This window comes from Rattus norvegicus, chromosome 20, assembly GCF_021556685.1.
Source record: "Rattus norvegicus strain SHRSP/BbbUtx chromosome 20, alternate assembly SHRSP_T2T, whole genome shotgun sequence".
Lineage (NCBI taxonomy): Eukaryota > Metazoa > Chordata > Mammalia > Rodentia > Muridae > Rattus > Rattus norvegicus.
Window position 1 is genome coordinate 49819589 of NC_141553.1, and position 14074 is coordinate 49833662.

General features: G+C 47.6%; 1 protein-coding gene across 4 annotated transcripts in view; it reads right to left on the reverse strand.

Moving 5' to 3' along the window:
• The window catches only part of Sobp (sine oculis binding protein homolog), a 179142-nt gene that overhangs the window by 12159 nt on the left and 152909 nt on the right, over nt 1-14074 (reverse strand). For all 4 annotated transcript variants that reach the window (NM_001104640.2, XM_087597559.1, XM_087597558.1 and 1 more), the window contains 1 exon segment: nt 6867-8802. In NM_001104640.2, the coding sequence (NP_001098110.1) occupies nt 6877-8802 (1926 nt within the window). In that variant the 3' untranslated portion in view covers nt 6867-6876.

The following is a 14074-nucleotide window of genomic DNA, read 5'->3' on the forward strand; positions in this document are numbered from 1 at the left end:
ACCTTATAATGGGAACCTCACAACCACTTTCAGGAGAAGAAGCGACCTCAACCTGGTTCAAGCGAGAACATTTTACCTTTTGAGGACTGGGAGATTAAATAGCAGACAACCAATCATGTTTAGGAATTTTGACACATTAAAAAAAAAAAGCCGAATCCACTAAAAATGGCATTTGAATTAAAACCAGAAAAGCAGGAAAAATGTGCCTGCGTGCTATGACTTTCCCCAAATCTTCCATAATAGTGCTTGGATAGCATGCAATTACAGTATTCTATGGGAGATGGCTTTTGGATCAAGTACTTAAAAATGGCTTATAAATATTTAAAGTATAAGCAGCTAACAGATCATAATGACGAAGTTTTTTACATTTAACCACACGTACTCCAAATATCTTGAAATTACTCTAAATATGGGTTTAAAATATCAAAAGAGCTTGTTGACGGCATGCAGAACTTTGTAGGGAAACCTAAACCTGATCGTTCCTCCTCACGCAACACCCAGTCTGCACAAGTTTTAAAGCACGGACGTACAGATTCCTTTAGAAAACAATCCTGTTGCAGTCTGGATTTTAAAGCAGGAAAGGAAGGATAAAAGACAGGTTGCTCTTCTCTCCCGAAAGCAGCTCAGCCAGGGCGCTTCTAGATACTCTTGTTATTGTGGGTTACCTCAAGCCGAAGATGGCAACATTTTAGAAACACTGGAGTGCAAGGCAGCTGGGGGGAGGCTATCGTTACAAATTGACACACATGCTACATGGGACTGCCACTCATTTTCAAGAGAAAACCTTTGGCTGGGGAAGGGAGCTTTGCAAAGGAGAGAAGGACAGACATTTTAAGTGTGTCTTTTGCACGTTAGACCCGACTCTTACCAAATGAGTTCCTGAGCACGCCCTCACCTGTGATGCTTTAAACACCAGCATCCAGCTCTCTGCTTTGTGCTTTACTCAAAGCAAAACAGCTTGTCACTGGAGGTTTGAAGAAACATTGATGAGACAACAGTGGGCACAGCCAGGTTTGGCCAGAGCCCTGACCATTTTGGTCAGCTCGCACGCTCCTCTCAAGAAGGACGTGCACTTAGGAACTATTTGAAAGCACTGGCTATTAACCCCAAGGTTTGTTTTGTGGTCTATTTTTGCCCCAATCATTTTAAGTGTAGCATTTTCAAGACGAACCTTAAAATAATCTGTACTGGGGCTGGAGCGATGACTCCAAGGTTCAGAGCACTGGCTGCTCTTCCAGAGGTCTAGGACTCAATTCCCAGCACCCACACGACCGTCTGTAACTCCAGTCCCCAGGGCTCCAATGCTTTCTGGCTTCCATGAGCACTAGCGCACATATGGTGCACAGTCATACATGCAGGGAAAGCCTCTTTAAACATAAAAAGCAATTTAAAAAAATTAAAACATATTGTTCCCACTCTGTTGTTGGCCATACAATTAATTGCCATTCTGGGTCCACACCTCTTCTCCCCCATCCCCCGACCATTAGTGCTCTGGAGAACCAGAAATCTGAAAAAGAACATCATTTGCTTGGTATTTAGAGCTGCCCGCCTGACTGGCCTATCAAACACAGGCCATACCCAACTATATGGTCTCTTAAAGCTGGTTTATCTCTTTGTCTAAATGAATTGCCTTTATGCCTTTTGAAGCTCTTAAAATAATTTACTCACACATAAATGTATCCATCCACATAGACGCACACTAACATGGCATCCGGAGGAGGCAAACCTCTGTACAGGACATGGGGAAGGAGAATAGAATAGCCTTCCCACCCCTTTGGCGGGATCTCTTTGAACAGGGGAGTCTGGGAAGGGGAGAGTGAGTGTTCCACACTGTATGTGTATGTGGGTCCCTTAGACACCTCTGCCTCTTCACAAGGCTTATCTGCACGGAAGTGGGTCAGAGTGACTGAGTCATGATGATGCAGGCAACACTTTCAGTGTGACAAGGGACAATAGCACCTGGTCATTCACCTATTTCCAGGGCCTTCTGGGTAATGGCTTGCTTGTTAATAGTGGGTCAAATGCTTCCTGTTTTGCATTTGTTAGCCCCCCTCTTTCTCTTCATGCTGGGGTACTGGGATGCTCTCCCCAGATCTTCTAGCCTGCCTCCCACCCGCACCGGTTCCACTCACCTGTCCACTTCTGTGACTCCAGTCAGTCTCTTCCCTTTGTCTCAGCGACATTTTCCCATAAGACGGTGTCTCCCATAATGTATAAACTTTGGGAGTTCAGGTGCCTGGGTAGTATCTAGCCTGAATCTTATCTTGTTTTACGTTCTTTCTGTCACCACAGGCCCTCACTGGGTACGGCAGCTTTAACTTTTTGTACCGTCACTAAAGTAAACATTTAAAGGTCTTCAGTAACTGTGGCTTTGTGACATTAGGCAGAAACTGCCAAAAAACCACATTCTCATTTTTAACTGGTAATTAACTCAGCCCCCTTGGAGCAACAAGAAAAGAAATCCGGTTCCAATATTGCTTTCTAACTATGCAAGGTAGTCCTTCAGAGGTAGATGGACTCCAAATCTATGGACTTTACCATCCCTAAACAACGAGTGTGCACATAAAACTTTCCATTTACTCGCACGGGGAAGTTCTGAAGGTCACCTACAGACCAGATCCAGGGAAAGGAGACCAACTTTGGAGTGGGGTTAGAAGATCTGGGGAGCACCACCACACTTACAGGGTGGAGTGGGTCCTCCTTGCAAGGCTGTGCACCAAATGTTTCTCTTGTCTCAATTCAGTTCTGGTACTTCTCCAATGACAAGGTTATGGCTTTGTCCCGAAGTACTAACCACCTGGTCACACCTTATTCCACTTTCTATCTGAACCTCACTCACATAATATGGAAAAGTCGCATATTAAGTTTCTTCCCTCTACAAACCCCTGGTACTAAGGATACAGGCGGGAGGGGGTCCTTTGGATAAACATCTCTGTGCTTCGTCTCCCCACTGTTCTTTCAGAAAGCTGGTGATCACAACAGCTCCCTCCTAAATGTACTCACCTGTTCCAGGTGTAGACAAACCAGCCTGGTGCCTTTAGTGGCTCTTTGTAGCCCTTCTACCCAGAACTATGCCAAGTGCAAATGGAGGACAGAATAACCTTTAATTCAGGTACTGTCACCCAGTGGCTATTTCTAATCATTAAATACTTCAGCATAAACAGCGCAGGTCTAGCCTAGGTGGGGAATTCCCACTTGTACCAATTTCTCCCCTCCACTCTGTTATAGTTTTTCTTTTCTTTAAAAGTGGGAACCCACGGTGATATTCCGATTTTCCCACGCCCTCCATGACAGCCTGCTGTCTCGAATTTTTCAGTGTGAGAAATGAACTCAGCAATGAGTACCTTATCGCCTCTTATTTGGCCTCGAGTGAGGCAAACCCTGTACGTTGAAACGCTGGTTTGGGGCTCGTGGCTCTATGACGAGACTAAGCTCCAAGAAGCCCAAATTATGTGAACCTCCTCCAGCTTTCTTCAAACGCAGAGTTTGAGGAGCCGGGAGGAACACTGTGGAATTTGGGCCAGGAGTCACGCATTCTCTCTACCCATTTCCACAGTTCTGGAAGCATGTAAGAGATTGGAGACCCAGAGAGCAGAGGGAACTGTGTGGCTCTACTGCTCAAGGACAGCATAAAGAATGGGGTAAAAGGGTTATGGCTGGTTTTCATTTTTTCCACTGATTATTGTGTTTAAAAAATATGTTATTTCCCCGGATAACCAAGGAATGAGGATATTTTCTTTGAATATCTTCAAAAATTTACACATGGTTACTCTGAACTCCCCGACGTACCATAAATAAATGTAAACTGTAAGGATTCTAGTACAAACATTCCTCTGAGTTCAGACAGCTACCCAGCAAGCTTCCAGGCATCAGCAAAGCGGAGACCATCCCATTTGCCAATGGAATTCTGTGTGGGGAGAATGGTTTAGGCAGTGTTCATACATTGTTTTCATTATTATTTGTGGGGATGTTTTTTTCTAGCTACTGAGGCAGCAGGGTTGGTATTCCTAGTTTTAAACATTGGCGATTAAAGAGAGTTTACGACCTTCTAAAAATCTTCAACTAAACCTAATCAGGTCTGCATATGGGAGAAACATCTGCCCGTTGGAATCATTTGTAGCCATACAAACAAACAGGAACGAATAAAGTGAGGGAAGCGGGGACAGAATAATTTCAAAATGGAAGAGGAAGTCTGTGGTTTGCAGAAATCTCACCAATGTGTCCAGTTCTTTGAAGGCAAATCTAGTGGCTTGCAGATTTCGAAATGTATTCTTCAAAATTATGGTATGGCATGATAAAGAGGAGACAACTGATTTAGGCATATGGGTGTACAGCAAGACCTCCACAAGGATCCTGTCTTTGACTTACAGTACCGGGGTCTACAGGTTCTCACCATGACATGTCACTTTTTACACGGGACTGGGGCTCCTTGTGCTTATGTGACAAGTGCTTTGCCCACCGAGGCATCCATCTCCCAGCCCTGGCTTTCATTTATTTTTTTATTCTTTTAATGCTTTCATTTTGACTTTAACTTGTTGCCAAGGAGTGTTCACTATTGGGGCACAATGGGTACTCAGTCCTTAGTTCAGAGATGCAGTTCTAACTTCCCCAACTGTGTAAGTTCCTGTGGGGTAGAGTGGAAACAGCACCTTCTGTGCAGAAAATCAGAAGGGTCAGAGGAGGGTGGATTACAGCAGGAGGAGGCTGTGTCCTGGGTTGACATGGGACCAGTGGTCTACTTGGGTACACTGTTGACTTACTGTCCCCCCCTTCCCCTTAAATCTCTTGCCTTGCCTCCTCTTGGCAGCTCAAAACCCATGCCTGACGTTAAAAAAGAACTGTAATTTCTTGGGAGGCCCACAGTAAGGACTCTCCCATCACAAGTGTTAAGAGACAATTCGGTCACAGCATCTTCTAGACTTGGTTATTGGCAAGCTTACACTTTTAGTAGTGATGCTGATCCCTGAAAATACCCTTGCCCGATGGCTGCTTCAGAAACATAGCTCACCCAGACAGCCATTCCTACGACTTAACGCTTTTAATGACCTTCGGTCTTTGGATACTTATTGGGTGTGTGGTTGTTTCTGTCCTGATCTCTCGGCACAGTAATGGCAATGAGATTTTTCAACACTCCCATTCTTCCTTGTGTGTGTGTGTGTGTGTGTGTGTGTGTGTGTGTGTCCATTTCCAGTCATTTCTGAAGGTGCTCACCTTTTCAGGGGAGGGGTCACAGTCAATCCTTCACTCAAAGCATTGTCAAGTAGGTTAGGTTATCTGGGGCGTTTTCAGTTGTCATACCATCAAGAAGGCCAAGGCCACCTGCCTTCAGACTGAAGAAATCATAGGCTAATGGGAAGGAATGGTGACCTCATTTCCTGTGTTCTGCTCCCCCTGGTAAAGCCACCAGTCTCCTTTCCAACCATGGCGGCCAAGAAAAGATTCTCGCACTAACCAATACGCCTTGTGCTCTGGCTATAAAGAGCCCATGTTCCCACTATGAAAGCAACAGGTTGGTGGTCTGGGGTCATGTTTGTGGCTGGAAAAACAAGGATGTTATTAAAAAAAATACTGGGCAAGTTGGTAAGTGGAAGCTTGTTGCTGTGTTTAATGAACTTTCCCTCAAGGCCCTAAGAGAATTTTGGCAAACGCGGTGACTGAGGGACTTGTTAGCCTATTCTCCTACAGAGCTTGAAAGGGAATTTAGCTTTGGACTTCACAACTTGGATTTGAATGGCAGCTCTGCTCACAGGTGAGATAACCTTGGACAAGGTCCTCAATCCTATTTCTCCACCAAGAGAATCTAACTCCAAGGGAAAACACTCAGAAGAGCCTGCACACCGTATGAAGAATGCTCTTCCTGGTTCCCCTCACCCAGGCCTCCTTCCTGCCTGGACTCACATCCTCCACCATAGGATGTAGTGGACCTACTTTGTACATTCTCCTGTGTGTCCCCGGCCCAGGGAAGGAGCAGTGTCTAGGTTAAATGCTTGAGGAATAGCCATCTCTCTTTTCCTTTCTATAATCGGTTAATAAACAACCTAGGTTTTGGCTTGTCGCACACTTGGGTAGATGGGAGAGCTCACGCTCTGAGATTGGCTGGATAGGCCTGAAGTCAGCACTGGGTCCTCCACCCACAAGCTCTGGCTGAGCAAATATCTCTCAGCCGCAGCTTCCTTCCTGGTAATATGCTACCGATGCCCACTCTACTCGGATTGGCAAGACACTACAGTGGCTCACGTGTGGTCCCTGTCATCTCAAAGAACTGTTGGCTCGCTGGGTTGTAAGTTGGGTACAGAAGTCATAGGGTACAGAGATGTGTCTCCTGCTTCACCAAGGTCTACATGTAGAAGTGAGACTCATCAGTTCAGCCACTGAGTCCCGGATAAGGGAGAGTGCTAGGTTAGCCTGGAGGCTAGTTTCTCATTTTAGCCCACAGATATGGTCATCTTGAGAAGCTAGAGTAAGAGTCTGCCAAAGGAACTACCAGCTCTAGACGTTTGCCCAGCTGATGGGTTACCCAGACATTTCTGTACATTAAGATTCCTCAAGTAATTCACCCTCCCAAGCCCCCCTTTTCCAGTTGGGTAAATTAGGTATGAACTCGAAAAGAAGAAAATAGCGTGTAACAAGAGAGTTGCTTTCAACTCAGATTCAAGGGCTTGAGTGATCTTGGCTCTCAACTGTCTGTTGGGTGTAACCTGGTAATGGTGGTAATGGTAACTAAACAATACTGTCTTAGGTGTTGGACCAAACCGTCGAAGGTACCTGTAAGGGACAGTATGGTGATGTCTGCATCTCACCTCTGCCTTAAGAAGCAAGGCGAAGGGTACTGTCTCTTGGAGGAGCGCCCAGGTGGACATACAAACCTTTTTTTTTTTACTTATTCTGGTTTCTAATTCGGAGGCACCTCCTTTTGAGCGGCGGCTCCAGGTCCTCGGGGCCAGCGCTGAGCATGGGCGAGGAGATGACGCACGGCGTCATGGCAGCCTTCTCTGCGGGTTTTGGCACAGGCTGGATCACGCAGCCGGTCTTGGGCAGCATCCGCAGAGCATAGGCGTGGTCCTCGTCCGCGGGGTTATTAAGGTTCGGGTCTGACTTGTCGCCCCCCGCCAAGGCTTCCTCCCCCATCAGTTTTTTGGTGACTTCCCCGTCCAGGTGGCAGTTGGAAGCGCAGTTGTTCTCCTTGACCGACTCCAGCTCATTCACCGCGGGCTCCTCGGGCGACAGCAGCTTTTTGGGAGGGGCAGGGGGCGGCGGCTGCTCGGGCGGGGGCTCCGCGCCCTTGGCCTCCGCGGGAGCGCTGCGGGTGCCGTTCACGATGACGTTGCAGGCGGCGGCGGCCTCCGGACCCGCGGGGGCGCCCGGGCCGGGGTCGCCGGCGGCGGGCGGGCTGCAGTGGCCGTCCCTGCAGCCGCCGCAGGTCCTGCGCTCCGCGGCTCCCGGCTCGCGCTCCGCCTTGACGTGAGCGTGCAGCGCGCGGTGGATCACGTTGTGCAGCCGGGCTCGGTGGCCCACGGTCAGGTCGATGACGCCGTCCTGCGGGCCGTGCAGCACGCCCGCGAAGCCCGGCTGGCCTCCCGCGCCCGCGGGGCTGGCCGCGCGCCGGGTCAGGTCCACCACCTCCCCGCGACCGCGCTCCGAGGGCGCCAGGCTCAGAGCCTGGCCGGAGCTTCCGGGCGGCGAGTCGGCTGACTTGGAAGAGCCCTGCTTGGAGTCCCGCGGGGACAAGGAGCGTCCACCAGCCTTGCCTCCCGCCGCCGAGGAGTCGCCCGGGGCGCTCGGAACGAAGCTCTCCCCGTTGCTGGAAAATCCGTTGGGGGGCTTGGAATCGTTCACGTGGGGGATAGGGATAGGGATAGGGATGGGCACCGGCAGGGGCACGATAACTGGGTACGGCACGAGCAGCGTTGGGGGCGGCACCAGCGGGGCCAGCGATGGCAGCCCGAAGTTCATCATCTGGGGAACCGGCATCGGGCCGTTTGGCATCATGCTTACCGGAGGGAAGGGAAGGCTGGGCAAGGGCGCGCCCGGGGGCGGCGGGGGCAGCAGCCCTGGGGGGTTCCCAGGCATGGTAGGGGTACTTGGGGGGTGGATGTGGGGCGAGAGCATGGGCCTGTGCATGGGACTGGAAGTGGGGCCTAGGTTCCTGGGGCCACCGGGCGGGGGCCCAATGCCCGGGAGCATGGGGTTGGACAAGGGGCTATTGGGGTTGGAGGCGTGGTGCGGTGGGCCACGGATGAAGGGCGGGCGGATCTGCTGGATGATCTGCTGCTCCATGAAGATGGGCAGAGGCACTGGGCCGCGGTTGGTCATCACCATGGGAGGACTGCGAGGCGGGACACCCAGTGGAGGTCCGATGCTAGCAGGTGGCTGGACTGAGACGGGAGGGATGCTTGGAGTCTCGCTGATGGGGAGGGACTTGGGCACTGGCGTGGGGATTTTAGTGACAGAGCAGTTGGCAGTGTCAGATGGAGAAACGGTGGTGGACGAGGAGGGGCCAGGGCCCTGGCTTTGGCCAGCTGCAGCCACGGGGGAGGGGGCTTTCCTCCGAGCATCTGTTAGCGGGATATTCCAAGAGTCTGGAGTGAGCAGCTGCACCCCGGTGCCTTCTGCTTTGCTCTCCATGTGAGGGTGTAACGTGCCGCACAGCCCAGCTGGAAGGTTGGCCTGTGTCTCTTTGTAGAAAATGTCCATTTTGTATTGATTGAGACATTTTGCACTGCAGAACTGAAGCCTTCTCTCCCCGTCCCCAAAATCCAGGTATTCTTTTGTATGCCTTATGTGTTTACACCAGTCACACACCTACAACACAGTAACAGAAACCACAACACGTAAGATAAACAGCTTTCGCGGGCACATGGTGTTTCATGCTTCACATAAAGGCTCTGCTAAACTTTACCATCATTTCCCGGTAAAGGCTCTGCTAAACTTTACCATCATTTCCCGGATAAGTTGAAGGGAACCCTTTATAGGGTACATTTCTGAAATGTTCGTGAAATGAAGAATTCGCTTAATAAATAGGATCCTCAAAATTAGCAACAACCACATTTTCACTCTTTTTCCCCCCCTTTTCGAAAACCTGTATTAACAGTTTAGAAACGACTTGAAAGATGACCCTGACGAAATGGAGTATTCCTGTCCAGGACACCTACCCAGTACACCTGCCCCGTACACCTGCCCTGTACACCTGCCCTGTACACCTGCCCCATACACCTGCCCCCTACACCTGCCCTGTACACCTGCCCCGTCCATTTTCCTAGCACACCTACTCAGTGCAATTGCCTTCATATTTTCAGTTGCCTAACAGGCTCGTGGAAATACATATCTACATAATGTTGAGGGAAGGAATCTCCAGGCAGCTCAATACTCATGCAACATAACCTCTTTAAAATCCCCCTTCTGTAAAGCCCCTGTGCTTTACACTGTATCCAATAAAGGGTTGGAGAGGGTGCGCTGTGCTAACCAATCATGTAAAGCGCTGAACACGGCTATGTCTGGCTTCCAAGGAGAAACTTGGACTTAGTCATGAAGTCTGTGTGAGGTTCAGCTCTCCCAACCCGTGATGTTGCGGCAAGCTAGAATTATTTTCTGAGCTGTTTGCCCACTCTTTCTCAGCAGTCAGGATTTTGGTGACATTTCTTGGCAGACAGTCTTATTTAACAACTCTTCAAACACCAGAGAACACTTTCCAAAAGTTGTTATGGCTTCCACCCCCCCCACCCCCCTTCGGATCTACTCCTGGCAAAAGCAAGATATCACCAAATTTATTTTAAAGCTGGGCTGCAGAGCTAATTAAAGGTTCAGACACTTTCCCAATTGAAAATCACTAGACACCAAAGTTCAAAAAAAAAAAAAAATAGTCCTTCTCGGCTTCGGAACCCATTACTTTGGAGAAATTATTGTGATTTCATTAACACATTAATTTTGCAACACCATCAGCTCTCACAGATGGCAAAGACAGGATCTACAATTCAAATATGACTCTTGTTTGCACAAATGTCTTCCCTTCATATGGCATTTTAAACAAGAATTAATATGAGTGATCTTGCCATCGCTATAAACAGATAAACAGATGTCAAAATTTTCAATAGTTCTTCCAGTCCCTCACTTTTCTTGACAGGATTTTACACACACGACCCTTCTCCCCTCCTTCTTCTTTCTTTCTTTACCATTCCCATAGCACTCGGGCCACACAGCAGCAGAGAACGGATTGCGAAACTCGCACCCTCTCGAGTGTGTTGACCGTCTCCCCGCAGTTTAGCGAGGACTCAAGTGCTGCTCTAAGGGAGACCTTGGTTTCGAAGAGTGCTTGTCCTACTATCGCGTGCAAGCACGTGTGTCTGCGTTTTTTAACCATCGTAAACTGATGTGATTAAAAGATACATTTTAAATAATGTATCGGTCGCAGAAGCAATGCACAAACAACATATGTCGGGCATTTGATTACGCCTCTCATCTAATTGGCAGCCTCCCTTTCGGTAAACAGTGGCGACATGAGAGGGTGTGATCGTGGGTGTGTACGAGGCAGATGTGGGGCTGCATGTGGAAATCCACTCTGTCCTTCTCAGTGGATTTTCCCCTCATTGATACTTTTGGTTCTTAATCTTGACAGTGTGAGGTTGAATAAGATACCTTCTTAGGCATGGACCAGTTTTTGTTTGTCCTTTCCCAATACTTCTGCTAAAAATCTGACATAAGAATGTTCTCGAGTGGATTTTGATGAGAAGGGAATTCCTGAAACGTAGCTGTCAAAACTGTTGCCACCAGGAGCCACCAAAGTGATTAAAACATAACTATCCCGATGTTCATCTCTGTTTTCTCTCCCCGACAGTGTTCTAGGGGCTCCTGGACTCTTGGGATGTTTAGTTATAAATACATGAAAACTGCTCCATAGAGCACGGCTGACCATCACATGTCTTCATGTGTTTGTTTTTCCAGACATGGTTTCTCTGTGTAACAGTCCCAGCACTCCTGGATTTGTAGACCGGTATGAGCTTGAACTCACCGAGATCCTCCTGCTTCTGCCTGCCTAGCACTGAGATTAAAGGTGTGTGTACCACCGCGCCCAATGACCTTCACGTTTCTTATCTAGATTAAGGTTAAGTAAACAGTGAAAATATGATATTTAAATAAAGTTAAAGACAGGCACAGTGACAATTTAATCTCAGCCCTTGGGAGGCAGGAGGATTCCTGTGAGTTTAAGTCCAGACTGGTCTACATTTCGAGTTCAAGGACAGCTAGAGCTACAAAGTGAGCCCCTGTCTCCAAAAAAAAAAAAAAAAAAAAAAAGTTATAATCACAATCATGAAGCACTTAAAGTCTACCATGAAATAAAAGTATCTGCTTCTGTTTTAATAGCTTGCATATGTAGCAAGCCTAAAATAGAAAATGAGTAAGTTTGAACTGAGGGACCAAACATGGCTTCTTTCTTCATGAACTGGGAAAAAAAAATCATCAATGACTTAAACTAATTAAAATAACACACAACTTTTCTGGCATGCCTCCTTTCGATCTTGTTCTTTAATGATAGGAGGGAAAAGTTTTGCGAAATCATTAATTGGTTTTTAAACTGACAGATTTCTTTATTCTTTTTTTTTTTTTTTTTTTTTTTTTTGGCCTCCAGAGGATTCCTGTTTCCTCAAACAAGATAAATATTTTTCAAGTAGGGTAAAAAAAAAAAATCTAAATATAACCTAGCAATTCTCCCTCCACATTTAACTGTCATTAGTAAACAATACTCATGGGTCATCCTAATGATCAAATGAGAATTCTCCACTATATTTATTTTTTTTCTTACATAAAAATAATTACAGACACCAGAGGCAAAATCCAATTTTCTCGAACTTCTCCATAACAGCAAAGGCCTAATCCTACCACTGCTTTTTCTGAAGCCTTTAAAAGTGCCTCCACTTCAGCGTGGCCTGACTGCCTCATTTTTGGGGTGGTGTGGGCCTGACCGTAATAAGGCTTTATTCACATTTCAGAACGCTGACCTAAAAATATGGAAAAGCAATTTTTCCAATGAAGCAAACGATTATTAGAAGGAAAGGAAGAGAGAGACAGAAAAAAAAAACAAAAGCCTGTTACTTAAGAAATAATGAATCGACTCTGTCTTACAGGCTACATCATTCAAGATGAGGTCAATGGATTTATGGTGCAAGTGGCTGCATCATGTGTGGCAGTAAAACCCAGTGCCATTACTCACTCTACATCCAGCTAACAACACTTCTGTAATTAAAGGTTTCATCAAGGGAGCCCAAGCTGACCATTTAAGCCATGGTAGTTATGTGAAAACATATACTGCAGCTCTCTTTAATAAAGTAACATTTGCATATGCAAATTACGAGTAGCTCGTAAACTAAAGGTTTTGTATTGTTCTGTCCCCTTCTTTGTAGACAGATCTAAATTCTACTATATTATTATTATAACTTTTTAGATCCCCTCCAACACTAGGTAAAGAAATACCAAAATGCCTTCAGACATTTGAAGATGAGTCCAGCCAGAGTCCCAGAGCTCTGCAGTGATTTGCACGGTCCCATCACTGCCCCGCTTGTGTTGGAACCTGGCCTGTCTGCCTGCCCTTCTCTCTCTAACAGGTCCCAGATTAGTCCTAGGATGCTGCTGTCTTACAGCTCCAATGCGGGGACCAAACAGTCAGCAGAAGCCATTGAGCAGGACTGTGGAGAGGCTTCAGATCACAAATGCATTGTGGGTCACCAGCAAGACGGTGAGATCACAAAGGAGACAAACGAGTGAGTTGCCTTCAGCCCTAGCACAACAGCCCTCCGGAAGAATGTTTACTCCTGGAGATGGTTCCAGTTCTATACAAGAGAAGGGACATTTCCTTTGGTCCACTTTGGTGGCAGACCGCCAGAGCAGTACTTAGACGCTCCCGTAGTCTGACAGCATCACTCCTTTCTTGTGAAATGCGTGGAAACCTACATAGCTCCACAGCTTAGAAGATGGTGCCTCAGCACAGCTATCTATCCCTTCCTCGTGATTCCAGCACCCTGGTATCAAGGCATGGCTCGGGGTTCCTAAGACTTCCTCAGAGCTATGGGAAGAAAGCTAACTATTCATGCTGGCAGGCGAGACTTCTTTGTCACGTTAGTGTCCAAGGTCAGAACCTCGGTGTACAAGCCACTAGGTTAGGCGCACGGTACGACATACACATTCTCCTGGACTTAGGCGTTTGGGTGACTCAGGGGTGGGGCAGGGCTTCTAATTAACATATTAGTCAGCTGTCAGCTGTGGGAGTGAAGTTCATCCTGTAATGGAACCCACCGCTGCTTTCTGAGTGGGCATCTGGCATTAGTCGGTATTTAATGAAATTCTTTTGCCGAAATCTGCCTTCTGTGGCTAACAATGGTTTGCAGCAACAGAAGAGCAAAAACAGATTAGCTTCTCCTTGAACGCCGTCCACAACTTGAAAAGTGACCCCCAAACCATCCTGTGCTTCCGGCTTTCCACTGACGCCAGCTCTGTACTTTTTAGCTCTGTCAGTCAGACTGCACTTTGTCACAGGAAGGTGGCTCTCCAGGCCTTGGCAGGTTAAATGTGACATTGATCTCGAAGTCCAGGCCAGCTCACCGAACCGTGCAGGAGGACAGAGAGACACAGCGTAGGTGCTCAAGGTTTCAAAAGCTTTGACGTCTTGTCCTACCTGAAGGCCATCACCCCACAGTACGAGTGGAGGGTCTTAGATTGAACCCCCGTTGAACATCTGTTTACTGCTCTGCTGGAGTTGCCCATACCTTCTTTGTGGTCTTGACACTGCCTCCAGGACGGCCCTGGTTCCTGGGACACCAAGGATGCTACAAAAATCACATAGAATGTGGGAAGGGGTTGGCACTGACTTCTCAGCCTCAGTCTCTCCATCTGCGAAACGGGGCTAATAGAAAAACCAAGTGCCGAGTAGGCTTGTTATGGTCTATCTTTTAAATCTCCAGTCTGCCAGTGTGCAATGGGAATGGCTATTTTCCTACAACCTGTATGTCTTTGGAAGAAGGTGAGATGTTTCTGGCTTGACAAGTCAGTCTTTCTCACAGATACCTGCCCTCGCCTTACTGCCCAG